Source organism: Cyclopterus lumpus, chromosome 19 (assembly GCF_009769545.1).
Source record: "Cyclopterus lumpus isolate fCycLum1 chromosome 19, fCycLum1.pri, whole genome shotgun sequence".
Classification (NCBI taxonomy): domain Eukaryota; kingdom Metazoa; phylum Chordata; class Actinopteri; order Perciformes; family Cyclopteridae; genus Cyclopterus; species Cyclopterus lumpus.
Window position 1 is genome coordinate 6306344 of NC_046984.1, and position 19094 is coordinate 6325437.

At 43.3% G+C, this 19094-nt stretch overlaps 1 protein-coding gene across 1 annotated transcript in view; it reads right to left on the bottom strand.

Moving 5' to 3' along the window:
• Positions 1-627: 627 nt before the first annotated feature.
• Positions 628-19094, bottom strand: part of shisa9a (shisa family member 9a) — a 41479-nt gene continuing 23012 nt past the window's right edge. The window contains exons 3-5 of the mRNA XM_034559039.1: positions 11841-11971; positions 11711-11777; positions 628-1919 (exon numbers count right to left, since the gene is read on the bottom strand). Coding sequence (XP_034414930.1) covers positions 1015-1919; positions 11711-11777; positions 11841-11971 — 1103 coding nt within the window. The 3' untranslated portion in view covers positions 628-1014. The remainder of the gene's footprint in view (positions 1920-11710; positions 11778-11840; positions 11972-19094) is intronic.

The window sequence follows — 19094 nt, forward strand, 5'->3', positions numbered from 1 at the left end:
CCGTCCGTAATCCAATCAAATTATTGGTATCATCCTTTGAGAAGCCATGTTGGTCATACCCCGGTGTGCGGCATTTCTACAGTGTATGTTTATTTATCCGTTTGAGTAAAAATATGTTTCTGCATGTGCGTGAATGTATGTGCGTGCACGAGAATCCTGCTCCGGTGGAGCCTCTGCTAGCTGCAGCATCCTCCAGATGTCGCCTCGCTGCCTCCTTATCCCTCCTCTGGGCTGGCTGTCACCACACAGTGTGACAGCCTCTGTGCTGGAGCCTTCAGGAAAAGGGGCGACCTTCAGCTGCAGATCTTATGAAGGCGCTTCTGAATAGCCACAGTACAAAGCCCTTCGTGTCTGCAGTCCAAAGCCCAGCACTCATCATGTGTGCCTGTTTAAGAGCCCTGGGGAGATTTGGGGGGGAGGAGGTGAATCATAAGGGAATGTTATTTCTTCCAAGCAATTCAACGCTTTGTTGGACAGATGCTGCTTTGTTGTTGCGAGGTTTGTGGGTAAACATGCTGTGTTCTTCTTTCCAACTCTGGTACTTTAATCCCTTATATTGCTTCTCAGCTTTGGTTCGTGAAACCAATCCTTTTTTCTTTTTAACAGCAGTTTCTCACTTAATAATCTGCGTGTTGTACTGTAATGCTCAGATTGTTGTTTTCATTACAAAGTAGATATTAGCTGTGAGACAACACTCTAATATCACCACAAGTGTACACACGGCCCTGCTCTGTAGGCTCTTTGAAGTCATGGTTACAGATGCCCCCAACTGGGACGCCATCCTCTTGGCAACAAACGTCTGTTTGGTGATTTGATCGGTGAACTCCGTTTGTGAAACGAGGACCACTCTGAAACACTGTCCCACCACATTCACCAGTATACCAACGAGCCACAAACACACACATAGATCTGCACTGTTGACCAACGCGGGGGTTGGTGTCTCCACTCAGTGATTACTTGTGCCATCACTCCACATGCATCCTTTCCCCCTCTCTTTCTCCCGGTCTTCCTCTCTCACACAGTCACCTCTGTCTTGCTGTTGGTCACAAAGTAGGGCTGTGTGGGGAGGAAGTGTTGGCTGTGGCTTTGGCCTCTGGTGCTGTGAAGCTGGTTGGGCTCAAGCACGGTACACTGAGGTCTCTTGTGCCCGTAGGTCTTCCTCCGGCCCACCGTCTCAGTCCCGTCCCAGGCCTTCAGCCCCAGCCCCATCGAATGCCCAGCCGCGATTGTGTTGGAACTGTACGCCATTGGGCGACCCATTGTCGCTGAGCTCGAGCCAATGGCTGTCTCTGCGGCTCTGGAGATACCCAGGGACATGCCACCTGGCATGGTCCCTGCCATGTGTGCCATGGAGGTTGCCCCAAGTCCTGGCGGCTTGCTACTGTGGCTGTGACCATGACTGTGAGTGTGAGAGCTGTGAGAGATGTGAGAGCTGTGAGAGCTGTGGCCCACGTGACCATGGCTGCCTTTGAGTTTATGGCCATTCAACTTGAGTCCCCCGATACCGGCCATGTGCCGTTCTGTGGGGAGGGTTGAGATGGAAGAGATGCTGGGCATCTCAGTGACATAGGTGGCCACTGGCTCCGGAGTCAGTGGACCCAGGGAGGTCATAGGGGTAATGGAGGTCATAGGGGTCATGGAGGTCATCTGGACGAGGGACGTCATGGGTGTCATCGAGGTCATGGGCATCATAGATGTCATCGGGGTCATAGAGGTCATCTGTGTGATGGTGGGGTTCATGGGATTGGAGGCCATTTGGTTCGAGGCCATGGGGTTGGTAGTCATCGGAGGAGTCATTGATGACATGTTGCCCATGGAGGGTCTGGAGTTGCCCATCGGCTGTAGAGGAAGCCCGCCCTTCGTCGGCAGCTCCACCATAAGCCGACGCTTGTTGTAGACTTCACCGTTGTACTTGGCAGCTGAAAGAAGAGAGAGAGAGAGAGAGAGAGAGAGAGAGAAAAGAGAAACAGAGGGCTAATTAAAAAGTGGAGCAGCTGAAATCTTTGTGTATCGGCAATCTAAATGAATTTCCTCCGTTTAAATTGCTTGCTCTTTTTAGACTGCCATTTGTGAACAAAACAATATCCCAGGTGGTCTGTTTTGCCACTGTGGAACACAAATAAAACTGTTACATAGATTGACTCATAAAATAAGACTTTCAGCAGTTTGCAGATAAGCTGCACACTAAGACATGCACATGTGAGCACACGCACACACACACACACACACACACACACACACACACACACACACACACACACACACACACACACACACACACACACACACACACACAAACACACATAGGCAGAAGGTTGGATAGAAAACATCTCATCCCTTTTTACTCCCACAATCTGAAAAGGTCTTATAACAAAACCCATGTACTTTACCTTTGTTAGTCAGCCTACCCTCATCTACTGCAACTGGAGCAAGCGGGGTGTCACGGCTACTGTAAACGCCTGCATAAAGAGGCCCGTCCTGCCACCGGGGGAGTGAAATCAAAAGGAAAGCCCAGATGTCTCCACCACCTCGCCTCTTCCTCCTTATTAAGCCAAGAAAACATCTCATTTCTGTGTAGTGGGAAGGTGTTCACTGTGATTAAAATAAAAGTACCATGGTGAATGCTTTTACCCCCTTTTGACATATAATAACTAGAAAAGATTTCAAGAAGACCAAGTAGACTGCTCTTTCTGGGGAGGAAATGAAGGGCAGTGCAATTAATTGATGGCGGAGAGCATTGTTCTCTAGAACGGATAAATGCTAAAATATGTCGCCATATATAGGGGAGGCCATTAATGTAGACTAAAGTCTACTGCTTATGTTTTCGAATTCTATTTACATTTAATTCATCTTTCTCTAAATTAATATTTTAATTGGGCTGAGTTTATTGAATCATTCTTCTCGTTGAGTACGCAGAGGAGTGGCTTTTGGAGCAGCTCTTTTTCGAAAAATGAATCTTTTTCATGTGGATGAAGGCAATGCAATAATAAAGGTTGTTTATACATTTGTGGGATTGAACTTGTGCTCATTGAAAGACAATGTAATGACAAGCTGAATGACTTTAACAAGTTATTTTCATGGCACAAAAGGGACAGCAATAACATTGTCCCAGAATTTCGTAATTGGTGCATATGTCTTATCAGCCTGAATTATTGATCCTCTATCTGACTGAGGTTTGTACAAGTTAGAATCTATGGCCCGACCGTGGCTCTGAAATATCAGTCGCCTAACTGTGCTGTGTATTGATGAATCCATGGTGCTGTCCATGGTGCTGAAGAAGCAGACAGAATTATTATTGAGTGGGTTGGCGGTTCGCTAATTGCTGAGAAAATTCCTGTTGCCCCTATTTTTTAAATTAAATCGCCAACAGACTAGAGTGGTGCACATGTAACTAACTACCTGCAGCTTAAAAGTGAAAGGACATCATTTACCTGTCCACACTTCAAGACCCTGTGGAGCATTTAAATTACAGATTGTATTTTTATCTGTAGCTCATGGGCAGAGTGGTCGTCCTGTAACCACAAGGTAGCCAGTTCGACCCCCGCAAGACACTGCTCCCCCGGCGCTTTACTGCAGCCCACTGCTCCTTCATAACTAAGGAGGGGTTAAATGAGAAGAATTTTTCGCACTGTGGGCTTATTAAAAAATAAGCTTTGTGACTTATTGGAATACCACCGCAAAGTGTAAAAAGTATATGTAATGCATTTAAAGTGCTAGATTTGGCAAACAAGCGAACACTTATAGCTAAAGTATTCTTTACCAGCACATATAATCTGTTCCGATGCAGACAGTGAATTGCACCACAGAAATAGACACAGGCCTCATGTCCATCGTTCCTCCACACAACACAACACAGACTTAAGGAGTTGCTTAACTTGCACGCACGGCACAGAAAGTGGCAGAAAGAAACGCAGTTATTGTGACCGATTATATATTTAAGGGGTAAAAAATATCTACATATCTACAGGATAAACACACATGCATGCACATACAAAGTCTCAACCAACAGACATGTACGTGTATCTATCTACCAAAACTCAGTGTGCTCTTGGTGTAAGCATCTTTACATATCTTCTGTGTGTACGTGTGTGCTTGTGTCTCTTTAGCCTTGGAGCAGTCAGGTTTATTACCTCACATGTATTCCTCCCTCTGTCAGTCACTGTCAACGAGCTACAGTCTCTCTTATCGCTGCGAAATATGACCTTTTTTCTTCTTCTCCCCTTCGAATACGCGTTCACAGACAAGTCCCTACTCTTTAGCCCATGTTGCCTCTACGTCCCTGAAGATAAAGTTAACACACTCAGGGAGTTTGCTTTGCCGCTGTTACTATAAATCTACTTTATCGCTCTGCGGACGGGAGGAGAAACATAGTAGAGGGATAGCAGAGGTGTTTTTGAGGGGGGGGGGGGGGGGGGGGGGCGTAGACCGCTACAAAATGGAAAACACAGCTGTTACGCAGTGTGGGCTCCGCATGCATCTGCATGGGACAAGGCCTGCAGCCCAAAGACCGACGGGCATTGTGCATCAGAAAATCAAGCACTGTTTCTCTGAAGTCCCTAAGTGCCAATAACATAAGGACCTCATTAGGGTAAGATCAGTATGTCAATCTGCTTCTTCTTATCTACCAGTTGGAGTGTCTACTGCCAAGGTGAGAGAGTGTTTTAAGACTTTTAAGTCTTAAAACATAGTATGTTTTTTGCTAATTATATATATATATATATATTTATATATACAAAGGTTTTATGTACAGATTATTTATATATTATTTATATTTAGTGTAAATGGGTGGACCTCATAGTGCCGTTACCGTACCAAAAACATTTGTCTGTCTAAAGATGAAGTAAATGTTGTCTGGGAGATATTCCTTACATCTGAATGGTTGTACTGTCTTTGGCAGGAAAATAGTGTAATATAAAGATATTAAATGTTGTTCAGGATGTGCAATGGAACCAGAACTGGTGATCTGTAGAACATCAGCTGCTTTCCCGGCAGTGGAAATACATTAACGCCAAGCCAAGAAGGTGAGCTACGGCCAATTGTGGACAATAAATGGATCTGTTGTAGACACAATAAACTGCCTGTGCTTTGTTAGAAAATTCTAAAAAATGTGACATCTTATGGTCATCAACATTTTAGCCTCTGAGGCTCTAACAATGACACTGTCTCGGTTTCAGTCTGTCTTGGTCTAACCTGAAATATCTCATCAATCATTGGATGGTTTGCCATGGAATTGTGTTCAAACTTTATTGTCGCCCAAAAGATTAATCCTACTGACTTTTGTGATCCCTTAACATTTTGTTTTCGAATCCTAATGACTTTAGTGATCCCCTGAATTAGCAGAAGTCTGTGCATCTAAGATAGTGAAAATGGAAAACATTATACTTGCCAAACATCAGCATGTTGTCATTGTGAGCCTGTTGCCATGCTGGCATTAACATTAATTAAGCTCAAAGCGCTGTTGTTATGATATCCCTTCTCCTTGTTGCACCAAATCAAAAAGGCGGAAACTTTCATTTTTTAAACTCATTTGCACATAAAGAGATTCAAGGAGATTTAATGATAGCTGAGGTGTGATGATATGTCATTTATAATTTACATGTTCTCAAAAATATTAAATTTTCTTAGTAATTTCCCACCGATAATGATCTTTTACGGTTCGAGTCATGCATATAAAACACTGCAATAGATACTGTAGCGGCAGGTGGGGTTAAGTCCATAAAAGAACGCTTGCGGCTTGTTGTGTGATATTTTAATACTCTCTTCTGTGCATGGGCAACTTCCAGTTAGAGATACTGACAATTTAATTTGCAGACTACCCGTGAACATCGTACTAACAGGCATGTAGGAATATGTCATCCCATTGATGGCATTGATCTAAAAGTACAAACGACCAATCACGGCCCACGTCTAATGCACAGGCTAAGTCTACCAACTAGCCATAAGCCCTGATCAATGCCATCAATGGGCTAAGTTACTGCTCTGCATCCAGGGACCTTTATTAGTTGGTTTTTGCCTTGGCTGCAGTTGGAGTTCGATAAAGCTACCTTATATAGATGCACAGGGAGACAGCCAAGACGGCTATTGATTGACAGAAGTGTGGCTTATCAGCTGGATGGTAGACCATTGGGAAAATGGCAGAGGCAATTAATGAAAAGAGGGGGGAAAAAAGGTGGTTGGAGGGAATTCGGGAAATGGTGTTGATGTTAGATTTAGACCAGGGCCCTATTTCTCATACGTTGTTCAACTAAGTCGATCAAATGTCCTATTATCCAGCTTAAATTAACCCGATGATTGAAATTAGGCTATCTCGGTTTCTCAAAGGCTGATCCACACTATCTCGTTAATTTGAGCCAGACCTCAGTTCACAGGATAGTTGTGCGTGCCCGTCCTACTTCAAAAGGGGGAAGCGTCGATCACAGAAACCATGATTCTCCAACAGCACAAAGGCAAATAAACTCAAAGGAAGAGCCTCTTTTTTCTCTGCTGAGGAGCAGGAGATGATCATGAACGCATATGAGGAATTCCAGACCATAATCATGGCAACATCTAACACCGCCACCGCTGCGAGGCCTAGATAAGAAGCATGGCAACATATCAGACAATTTAAATACGTAATGCTGCGCTCACACGAATATTCCCAACGCTTTTCTTGCGTGAGTTTATTCGCCCGACTATTGTATTGACATGAGTATTGTACAGTACATGGGTATTGTACACTACATGAGTATTGTACAGTACATGAGTATTGTACAGTACATGGGTATTGTACACTACATGAGTATTGTACACTACATGGGTGTACACTACATGAGTATTGTACACTACATGAGTATTGTACAGTACATGGGTATTGTACACTACATGATTAGCCTCCAGCAGGCATTGCAAGGTCCATGACCCCTATTGTCAAAGACATCTGATTGTTTTTATAGGAAGATTATGCCATAAGTACCTGCACATTAATGCTGTGAAAGCCTTTTCAATTGACAACATCTGGCTCGTTTGGGGCAGAGGGCTATTCAATTGGCTCGAGAAGGTCTTTAATAAATGATTCCTTGTGATAGCGCTCGTATCGGAAGTCATCATGACGTGATAACGGATCTCGGCGATCTCGAAGAACTCTCTCCCTATGAAACGTTAATCTAACTAATGGAGCTCCTTCATCAATGGGATCTATGAGGACGGGAGCTGCAAGCTTATCCAGCTAACTTAAGTTAGCCTGCGTTGGAGGAGGTTAAAATTTGTGGATGTGTTGCTATGGAGATTTTGCCAAACTTGCTTTGTGTATAACCGAAAAGCCCGACTTCTGTAATCTTTACAATTATCCAGCTAACTACGTTAGCCAAGTACGTGGAATAGGGCCCTGGTTCCATTTCTCATGGGGTCAACAGGCGGCGAGAGCACTAGACTGTGTAGCAAAGGAGAAGAAAAGAAAAGTCCATTTATGTTGTTCAAGATTAGCGGAGCTCACACAAAGGTGACTTCTGAAAGAGCCACCGCTGGAATTGTGTCCCTCTCTGTCCTCTCCCTCGCTCACTCCACACAGCTTGTGTGTGACGTTCCCATCATTGGACCGGCAGCTTGCCTCAAGGAAGGCTGCATATCTCTGGACAGGTTTCCAATCACTTCATAGGAGCCGCTTTGAATACCACTTGTGGAATGGAAAACTGTCAGTCAAGTGGGGAGGGAGGCCACCCTTCAATTACAGAAATGGAATCAGATAGGAGCTGCTATAAGGGGGGGTTGACATAAGCGCCCAAGTGATTCTTTAAGGAGCGATATGGAGCTTGATGGATTGAGAGAGTAAGAGAGGGGTGGGAGAAAGAGAGAGAGAGAGAGAGACAAAGGAAACCAAAAAAGGTGAGGGGGAAAATGCAGAGATAGGGCAGGAGGCGGATGATAAAGGTGCCGGTGGGAAATGGAGAGAGGTGGGAGGAAGGGAGCAGAAAAGAATAGGAGAGAGGAAATGAAGGGGACAAGGAGGGAGAGAGGTGGAGGTGGAGGAGGGGGGGGAAAGTGAGAGAGAGGAAAAAACAAGCCAAGACATTAAAGGTCAGAAGAGCAAACGAGAGGGAAAATGGTCCAGGAGAAGCGATGACGGGAAGATGAGGGCCATTTTAGATATGAAGAAGCAGACAGAGAAGAAGTGGACCGGAAAGGAGTTGAAGAGGAGGACGAGAAGAGAATTGAGACGCACTGAAAGGTTTGACTGTCATTTCTACATCGGTGCCTAATTTAGATGTTGCACATTTGTAATACTGTACACTTCATATGACTTCCAACCCTTTTCATAAATCTACCGCAGCGTTCTCGATTGATCGTCAATGCTCTCAGAGGGTGTCAGTGCGTCATATAAAAGTCAACTTGCAGAGTTAATGCGGCCTCCGAGTTGTAATCAATCACAGTGAACACTCAGTCACGCCAAAGGATATTTCTGAGTAATTGTTTCATGTGTTCATGTTGAACATTTAAACACTCGTGTTTGGTGTTTTAAACAGCTGCCGTTAAAATCCCCGTCAAATCAGATGATTGTTACTGGCCGGTAAGGAATATTTCGAAATCTCTCAATTTCCATTCTTACGGTCACAATTTGGTTGAGATTAAATTTGTGATTTCAAAAGGGGGCAACCTATTGTGAGGCTCTTACTTTCAGAGCACCAGGTGTGCCAAAACATTCATGTGTTTGTAGACCGCGGAAATGCAATATGAGACGTGGCAGGTATTAAGTTAAATGGTCTTGACGAAGGTCACTGCAACAGAGAAAGAAGCAACGTAAAGTGTGTGGGAGTATGCAGCTTCTTTATCTAGAACGTCTTCTGCCTGTGTGAAAATAATGAAGTGTAATTCATTGACCATCACGAAATGTCGCTTATAGCTAAATGTGTTTTCTGAAAGACACAAATGAAGTAAAGAAAGGGTGTGTGTGTTTGCACAGAAACAGACTGTGGGCCGATTTTCTTTGGACTCTTGCCTCTACGTTTTTTGTAGGAGTCGCAGTGTGTGTTGGTCGGTCTGTGTTCTAATATTAATTCAATATTAATCAAACCAAAGACCAGTGTGTGCAGAGTTCAACATCTCACTTTCACGTTCATCTCTCTGTGCTTTAAGCAGGAGAGCTGGCCTGGAGACAGTTGTGTAACCTACATGTGACTTACATTAGTATGATGTGGAAACTGGAAGCCTCCAGCAAATATGCACTGTAGATGGCATTTCCAGTCGAATATTTACATATATATTTGCATATTTATACATTCTGATTTTATTAATAAGGGAGAAGTAGTAGAAACAATGGTAGTTTTTATATATAGCTTGAAACATGTCAGGAAGGGATCTTGAACATTTTGAATGCATGAAGAAATGCAACAGGAACTAACATTTGACTTTTCAGAACTGGTCCGTTTGCTTCATGTTTGTCTCTTCAGGTTTGATTGACACTAAATGTTTTGAAAGAACATATTGAAGAACGGATTATTTGAATACGGATATTGTATAGAGTACATTCTCAATTTGTAATATTTCAAAATATATGTAAATATTCCAGTATTTCTGCTGGAATTGTCCTTTTCCCTGGACCTTCCTTTCCATCAGCCTGCCTCATCTGTTTCCCCCTACAGTCAGAGGTTTCCCAAAATGCCATCCGTCTATCCCCAGAGCGTGTGCTGTCTCCATCTGTTGCTTTTATGTGTGGTTGAGATGAAAGGAAAGCTGTAGCCTAACATCAGAGAGGACCGTTTTCCAGTCGGGAAACAGCCCTTCCTCAAATTGCGGCTATGCTGCATTCTGGTCTATTGAAGCTCCTGTCAGTGGATAAATTGGCATCTCTCCTATGATGGATTCATTCTCTCCTGGTTGAATATTGGTGCAAGAATATTGAGTTGAGAAAAAAATCCCTTTGTTCTCTGATCCTTGGGGACTGACACCAAGGCGCCTTCTGTTGGCATTTGAGATAACTGAACACATTTCTGCAATCAAACACAGTTGTAGCTGAAAATATATATTGTGTGATGTCTATATTTGGCGTGTTATCTGGCAATGAACAGAAATACACCAACAAATAATATGACAGCAGATGCCAGGGTCAAAGACTGAGGATAGAGGACAGTGTTATTCAGCATTTTTACTGATGTTCGTGCCGTGTGGCTTTTCCTTTAAGCTCAAACAGGAAGTCGTCCACTTATCACGATTAATATTCATCTGTTTCTCTGTTTTCAATAATGCTGTCAGTTATTTATAGTGCCTTGCAAAGGTATTCATTCACCCGCCTTAGTTATTTTCCTTTTTTTGTTGCATTCCAATCTGGAATAAATAAATAAATAATTAACTTACCCCAAATAGTCAAATCAAGTGAAATACAAATAATAATATAAATAAATAAAAAAATAAAAAGAATCTTCAGGAAGACACATAATTATATATTTAAAGCTAATCTAAGTGTCACATGATCTAACGGAGCACCATTAAATCCATCATTACCAAACGGAGAGAATAGGGCACCACAAGACACCATTTATAAACGGTCCTGTGGACAGGCGCTCCGATCTCGGCTGTGGAGCTTTCCACCTCCGTCAGGGTGATCGTTGGTCTCTTTGTCGCCTCTCTGATTAATGTCCTCCTTGCCTGGGCCGTGTTCATTGGTCCTCTCCTGGCAGCTTTGTTTTGGTGCCATATTCTTGACATTTCTTTATTAATGGATTTAATGGTGTCCCGTCAGACCATTGGACACTTAGATTGCACACAGGTGGACTTTATTTAACTAATTATGTGACTTCTGAAGGTAATTGGTGTGTGTATGTGTGTGTGTGGAGGTGGGGGGTTAATACTTTGGCTAGGCCCTATAAACTGATACCTTCCACAACACTGTCAACAAACCAGAGCTCACCATAGACAAGCATAATGATGTATTACTGTAACATGTCTGGGGATGAGTCACGTCCCTCTGCATGCAGCGTGGCATAGGGAATATCCTTTTGATTTACAATACAGAGAAAGTTCACACCTACATTTGTCATCGGAATCACATATTTAACTTTCTGCTGCTCGGCGTGCAGATGACGGCTTCTCAAAGACAAGCTGATTGCTTTCTAATAACTGCAGACAAATAGCATTTTTGCAGCTGTTTATACGGATATCAAAATGTGTTTGTGGATATCTGGCCCGAGTGGGCTGAATTGGAGTGATGGCCGGGGAACCTGTCTAGCATCAACAAAATGACAGACACATGCTGAAATATTCACAAGTCCATTTTAAATTAATTCAGCTTATGAAATAGTGATGCCGCTCGGCCGCGCTGCGCTGGCCTGCATTAAGCTGTCAAACAGCTTGGCGAGCACCCTGCTTCTGTTTTTACAGCGTGTCCAGTTTGGCCTTCAATAACACCTGCTGGATCTACCTTCAGAGACCTCTGGAAATATCACCCTTTGTTTTGGGATCGCAAAACGTTCGCAAAAAAAGAAACAAAGCAAGTAATTGCAAAAAATAAAAGCCTTGAGATTCGCTGCCAACTCAAGATGCATCAGATGGTGACTCCGCTGACAAGAATGAGGGAAGCCCCCGATATTCACCGTGACGATGATGCACCCTCTCCAAACCCTGCGCCAGCAGCTAGCGACTGATAAAACCAGCCCGCAGTACGCCGCCTATCTTAAACGGCTACTGTTCCTCAGTCCGTCTTACAATTGACAGATAATGAGAGAACTTGACAGACACTCACCCACAGCCTTCAGGGAGGCGTACTTGTTAAGGTCCTTGTTTTGCTGCTGCTGCTGCAGCTGCTGGTGGTGCTGCTGCTGCTGCTGCTGCTGCTGCTGCTGCTGCTGGTGGTGCTGCTGCTGGTGGTGAATCTGCTGCTGCTGCTGCTGCTGCTGCTGCTGCTGCTGTTCGTAGACATGAGCCAGCTGGCCGAGGGCAGGGTAAGGGTGCTGCTGGCCCATGTTGGAGCCCGGTCCCACGTTGTTGTTGATCTGGCCACCCTCTGTAGGAAAGGTCACATGAGGGGACAAGGTTAGAATCAGGTTGAGCCCGGGTGTGTGGGAGCGTTGACAGTTTATAGCATCCACTTTTGTTTTATACTCTATGATCTGCTTCCTTAATGGTGTCCATGCTCCACCATTGGGAGGAAACATTAGCATCCATTCATGCCGGTACCATCAGCTGATGGACTCTTGGCATCATCCTTCAGCTGCAGTCGCTCACCAATGCATTTATGTCCGTATCTTTGCTGGAATACTCGAGTATCAGAATACAGATTCAAGTATATTGCTGAGCTGTTATTTCTTTATGTACATTTGACTCGTCCGCCTCAATGTGGAAGTTGAACTTCAGCAAAGAGCGTGTGTGCTGTTTATTTAAAGTGCTTCAGACACATCCTAAATTAGGGTGTCAGTATGCCCAGCATTTCTCACCATAAAAATAAAAAAATTGAATTTGTTGTAATTAGATTTTTTATCCCGTTTGTAACATAATGATATAATCATTTGATTAGTTTTTCAGCATATCTAGTTCTGTCTGACCATATTTATAGTGCTGACCTTAGGATCATTCTGATGGTCACGTGCAGCCGTCTCAACAGGATCATTGTTCTGATGTAGTTGTACCCGTTCGGAAGATCTTTTGCGCTCAATGCTCCAAATATTGAATGATTTGCATTCGGCCCTGCTGCTCGTGTTGGGGATGAAAGTCTGCATTCCTGATTGAGCTACTTGTTGAGCCGTCTGCATGGTTTACAGATTCTGTGCTCTGCTTCGTTCACAAACGATATTTCACTACAAAGTTGAACTGCTATTTTTAAATGAAAATGAATTGGAAGAATATGGCTTTGGGTGAAATGCTGATGCAATGTTCTTAAATACTGGGAGTTTAACTATATGGTTTAATGTACAATGTATTGTAGGGCCTATATTCTATTGATTCTGTTGAATATATTATCCATCATCCATAATATTAAAAAACTATTTCAACAGTTTATCGATTACTTGTCGCTAACTAATTCCACAATTAGTCCTTTATTCAACATTCAACTAATGTATTCTTATACAACAGTTTGTATGATGAAGGTTTCCAAAAACACTTTCAATTCTGCTCGTTACATGCATACGATCTTTTCAAAATATACTTCCGTCTTCACAGGAAACAACTCCGTCCGGTTTAGGCAACACAACTACAGGGTTAGATTTATGAAAAGATTGTTGTTTGTGTTAAAATACCCACTGATGTTACGGGACGAAAAAGATCTACGTACAATCTTTCATCGTTTCTTTCCACGATTACTTTCTATTATTATGTGAAGTTTCGTGTCTTTTTTTCCACCTGCTCATGGCGTAGGAAGTAACAGATGTTGCGTAATAAATCCAGTATACTGGTTGCAAAATGTGCTGATGTATTCCACGAGTGATCATTCAAATACAAAAGGTTTGTTCAACAATAAGACTCTGCTCTCCGGCAAATATGCAGCACATGCAATTAGAAATAGTCCAGCGGCTTCACATTGGTCCCTCTAAGTCACAGTAAATCTTGAGTTGATGCCTTACAAGATCCAGAAGGCTTTATGTTCTTATTGTGTCCTCCATGCCCCAGCACATTTTTAAAGTAGCCCTCTCAGCCATGGCCATATTTGATTAGTGAATGGATCACATCCTCAAGAACTGAAGTGAACCCAAAGCTGCACCTCCTCTGGAAGACTCAGAAACCAGATGGCATGATATGAAGGCTACAGATGGTTATGAAGGGCGGCGCCGGCAGTTTGACAAAGTTACACGAGCGCAGTGGGGAAGTGTAGCAGAACTGCACAGGCTGACTTTAAAGCACAGCCGAATGTTAAAATATGTGTGGGAATTCAGAGGACACTCTCCAGCATTGCTCTCTCGCTGTGCTGAGTCTGACGAATAATTTCAAATTCCTGTTCCTGAAGACGAAGGCACGTTTGCTAAGTGAATACACTCTGTTAAAAGCCCCAAATACTGCCACTTGATAATTTGAGGAGCGAGAACGAGGTAAGAGACGGAGAGCGAGAGGGAGAGCAGTGAACGAGGAGAAAAGGGAGAGGGATGAGGATGCATAAGGAATGAAGAGAGTGAGGAGAACAAGTGGAGAGACAAAGGCGGCTCAGAGGGAGCTGGACACAATCATTCAGGCAGAAAGCGCAAGAATAAAGACGGACAGTAAAAGAACTATCTCAACACAGCCCTTTAAATGCATACGCATGCTCCCTCCCCTCCTACTGCTCACTGCCCTGTTATAGCTGCTCATACAGACGGAACCTTTGTTTCTCCACAGCAATCAGAAAGGGAAGTCATTGTGGCTAAAACCCGACTATATTGATTTCCTCCCTGTCAGTGGTGCACGAGGTGCGCTCGCACCTGCTTAGTCCAACTGTCAAGCAAAGCAAGTCGTGTTACTAATTAATCACTTATCCCGGGAGCTGCCTCAAATCACTGACAAGGTGGAGAGAGAGTAGAGACAATTAAAAAGAGCATCGGAGTGTCGAGACGGCGTGAGTTTGGTGTGGTGGAAGGAACAAGAGACTCCCCAGTGTGATGAAATGTCCCGTGGTGCTGGGTGAACAGGAAAAGACACGAGTGACATGATTTCATTTGGACATCTGGTTTACTAAAGGCTTTGTGAATGGAACCAGCTGAAGGCATTCATTCACGGTGATGCCGAAGGTTTTCTCTCTCGTGCGGCTGAAAGAAACCCTCAAAAAACAAACAGCCACTCCAGTCGCAATGAAAGACAGTTCTCTGGTGTGAGTTCACCAGTTTTCTCCTTTCCTAATGCATTTTGCCCAGCTGCAGAGCACAATTGACCCTTGGCTATGACTCTCTGGAGAACAGCTACTGTCCAACCCTTCATTAGCAACGGTAACTAGTCGCAGGAGGCCTGCTTTCAGCGGTTTGTGTGGAAACAGAAGCAGATATCCTCAAAGTTAAAAGGAGAGTATTGGATTTTTCACCTTCCCAAAGTCAAAGATGCAACAGGAGGGATGTCGTGGCTGGATTTAATAGTGAGGAAGCTAAATCCATCGAAGATCAATACTTTTTTTGGCGCGAAGCTAGCTTAAAATGTTAGCAAACAAAGATGGTTGAATATGATTTATTATTACTCTATGATATCTGGCGTATAGATCTAGCGTGCAAAACGCAAGCAATATCCTGGGGTGCTTTAAACGAGTGGAAAAGAAGGATCATTTTGTTTTGTATTAGATAAGGAAAGCCATGAACTGGCTCACAGTGAATACATGAACTGTCATGGAAATGGCAGTCCTCCAAAAAAGAGACCACCTTACTTTTAAGGCTTTATGTTGATAAGTACAAATCTGGTTTGATAATATTTATATAGAGAGACTACATACACAAGGAATTAAACTTGACTCAACTAACAGCCATACAAGTGGATTGAAAAATCAATTAGTACCAGAGATGTGTTCATGTTTCATGGAAATAAGTAACTTGACATGAAAAATGCATAAAATAATGACTAAAAATTGGAAACATCCTAAAGGATCAATGAGTTGACTAATCGGCCAACGTGGGGAAACCCTAATTTAAACCACTTTCAAGTATGTATCTGGGGCCAGACACAGGTTAGCTTAGCTTAGCACATAGACTGGAAACAAGGGGATACAGCTAGACTTTCCAGTCTTTACGCTAAGCTAAGCTAACTGTCTCGTTGGGTAGGCTGTAGCTCCAGTTTGGCTAACTCGCTACCAGAAAATGAAGCACATCTCCGAAAATTTTAAACTATTACTTTAAATGCATGCAGGAACTAGAGCAACGTAAACTTTCAAAGACAAACATTAAATATTTCCACTCTTCATTATGCTCGCAGAATAGTTTGAATCATCTGTTGCTCCAACTTTGCCATTATGGTGTGAAGTATTGAAATAACAAATTATTACAGGAGCATAAAAACCAGAGTTTCATTGCAGATTTGGGTCTTAATTTACTTGCAGTTTATCACATTATACCATTTTAAGCTATGCAGTCTATAAAACTGGCTGCTAATTTTCTCCAAAGAAGCATTCTTAACCCATGTATCTCTACTGCTTATGCATAAGATCTGTGGCAGGGATTGATGCTGTGTACTGCAGCGCTCCGTGAATCACACTGTCCTGCAGTTTTCTCCACTACATTAATACACTTTTGCTTCAGAGTGAAACAAAATACATCTCACTATTCTGCTACATCTGCTCCAGGATGTGTCTTCCTATCATCCCTGCGTTTTGATCTTGGTGAAAAGAATCACACACAGAGGGAAAACAAACGCAGAACCACGATGACATCACATGAACCCATTCAGCAGGATGACTGACAGCTGTCAGCAGGACGCCCCTTCAGGATGATGAAAGGGAAGCAGTGGGAGTCTGCTGGTGTGGTCACAGTGCGTCACTAAGCTGCACATAAACACACTGATTCTCACCCTGGTCTTTTAACTATCTCCAGTGACTGCCAGATTGTATTCCTGCTACTGGAATATTTCCCCAAGATTAGGACTGCAGCGAACTACAAAAAAGGGAAATAAGTTGGATACAGTTTGACAAGCAGTGGTAATTAATTACAAGTCCATTGTGTTTTTAGGTATTGGGTCAAACTCAAGACAAAACTTTAAACCCTGAATCAAACATTTCTCATGTCAGCTACAGAATGCCTTCCTCACACACACGCTCTTGCAAGGTTTTTACTGAGCATTTCAACAATCTTGGAGTATAACTGGCACCACCAAAATATGTCTGGACAGGAAATGTGTAGCAATCAAAATGGCCGAGTCAGAGCTCATCGAAAAAACACTCTGTATTAAGTTAAGAAAGAAAGAAATCTGAGAATGCAGAATCTGAAGAGAAAAGTTATCAATCCATCATTAGGAAATCGCAATAGGATTTGAAAACCTGCACGTAACATCACATGTCATGATCACATAAACTGCATGTTTTGCTGGAGGTACAGCAGGTTACAACTGCCTGATCCTAAATATTTAATTCTAATTAAATTTAGGATAAACTGCTGTTGGGTCTCTCTCAGTGCCTACAAAATTAAATTAAATTTCCCCAATCATATCAATGAGGATGTATTGCAAAAACGTAGGTGGGTAAAAAGGTAGTGGGTACCTATGCAGTTGTTAAGCCAAGTGAAGCCAAGCTCTCCATTGAAAACAACGGCTGTTTCATGCCTTGCTCGCCTGTCTGGTGTGAAAGATTCACAAATTCTTTTAAAGTTATATTTGCCCCGAGCTGTGAAGGTGTCACGTTCAATAAATGCAATGTCAGTTTTGAGAGAATAAGCAGAAACGCCCATTAAAGAACAGTTTTATATTTTCCCACTGAAGTAGGAAATCCTCTGCCTTAAAATTAAGTCCGTTCATCCAGAATCACCAGGTTTCAATAGGCAGGTTTTTTCATCTCACAGCTGCAAGACTTCCAAAGGTCAGTGTAACAGGTTTCCCTGTTACCCGGTGAGTCGCGGACTTGAACAGAGGCAGCAACACAGCTTGAGGTCGTTCCAAATGCTCTTTTATTCGCAACAAACAAATACAGGCTCCGTGACTGCTTCTGCTTCTCCCCTCTCAGTCCCTCCTGCTCTTATTTGGGGAGAGACAGCCAGATTAACCCCAGCTGAGGCTGATTAACCCTCAGCCCCAGCTGAGGCTGATTAGACATCATTCCGGCACTGTTCCCTGAACCACACCCCCGCTCCACCCACTCTACAGCTGAGTCTAACCACACCCCACTGCCACAGTCAGATACTATGGTTTACCTCAAGATAAACAAGATGGATGTCTGGCTTTTGCCCAGTGTTATAGATTCATATCTATCAACTTGTAAAAATACATTGTAAAAGTGTCTGTAAATTGGCTGAATCATTGCTATGTTATATCAATCACGGACGGGAGAAATCTGGGAATTTATTTAAATGAAGCCGTCGCAGGGTAGTACTCAAGGAATTGATGGGAAAAGGAGTGGATTTAATCATGCATTTTGTTTCACATATGTGCCACCGTTTGAACCTTTTTTAAATTAATTTTGTTACCTTAAATAAAGAGACATTTGCATGAATTCACCCTGCAGGGCGAAGGCGCGGAAATGTCAGGATTACTGTAAGTGTGACCGCACTGATGAGACAGCGTGTGGATGATGAGCTTATGACCGGCAGGTAACAGACAGTAATGCACGACATGAGTGTGCGCTGCGGAGGCCGAGTCATACACCAGAACATGGAGCGATTTCAAAGCCGCGACGTCTTTCTCGTGGGAAGCCAGACATCCAGCGTGGAGCGGTGAGGCAATCCTCCCGAGGCCGACATGTGGTATCTGTACTTTTCTCATGTCCCAGACAAGAATATATTCTGTTCTGCTACACACACCGAAGGGGTGGAAATAGGGTCGACAACACATTCATCCCTTGATATGTGCTGTGTAGTTGTGTGTGCGAGAGAAAACGAAGAAGGAAAAAAGCACAAGAGGGACATCAAAAGAAAGCCAGAGCACATGCATGTAGGAGTGTTTCTATCTCATGCTTGGCCTGACTCCATTGCTACTGGCTGTACAGTGTAATTTCCCTGCTTGTTTGATTCGCCGCTGAAAATTTGTAAGCAGCTGACTCATCTATTATTCCCTCTTTCTCCTCACACTGCGAATGGATAAACCCTCTTCTTTTCTTCAGCTGCAAAACTGCCTCTCTGTCACTACTCAACCCCTCTCCATCTCTCCCTCTTGTCATGGCAACAGTATTCTCTCGTGTAGTATTTGCTCTGCAGCACACGGCGAGTACGCATTGTCCCGCAGTCACCCGCGCCCACATATCAACAGGCAGGCCGGCTGTACTGTACTGAAAAAGTCATTGTTATGCAACCTATGTTATGCTGCCTGCTGCTCCGTCGGTCTGTCTATTCATCCCCCTCCACTTATTCTTCACGTGTCTGCTTGCCTCCTCTGAGCTCGTTCTAGGTCACATCCACAACGGCTTTGTCAGGCATTGTCAAAAAAAGCATGCATGTTTTATTGAAAGACTTGCTCTAGTTTGGTGGAGAAAAAAAAAGAAGAAGAAGAAGAAAAAAAAAGGGCATTTTTATGAGTCATATAACCGAGCGAAGCATTTTGACGTCGAA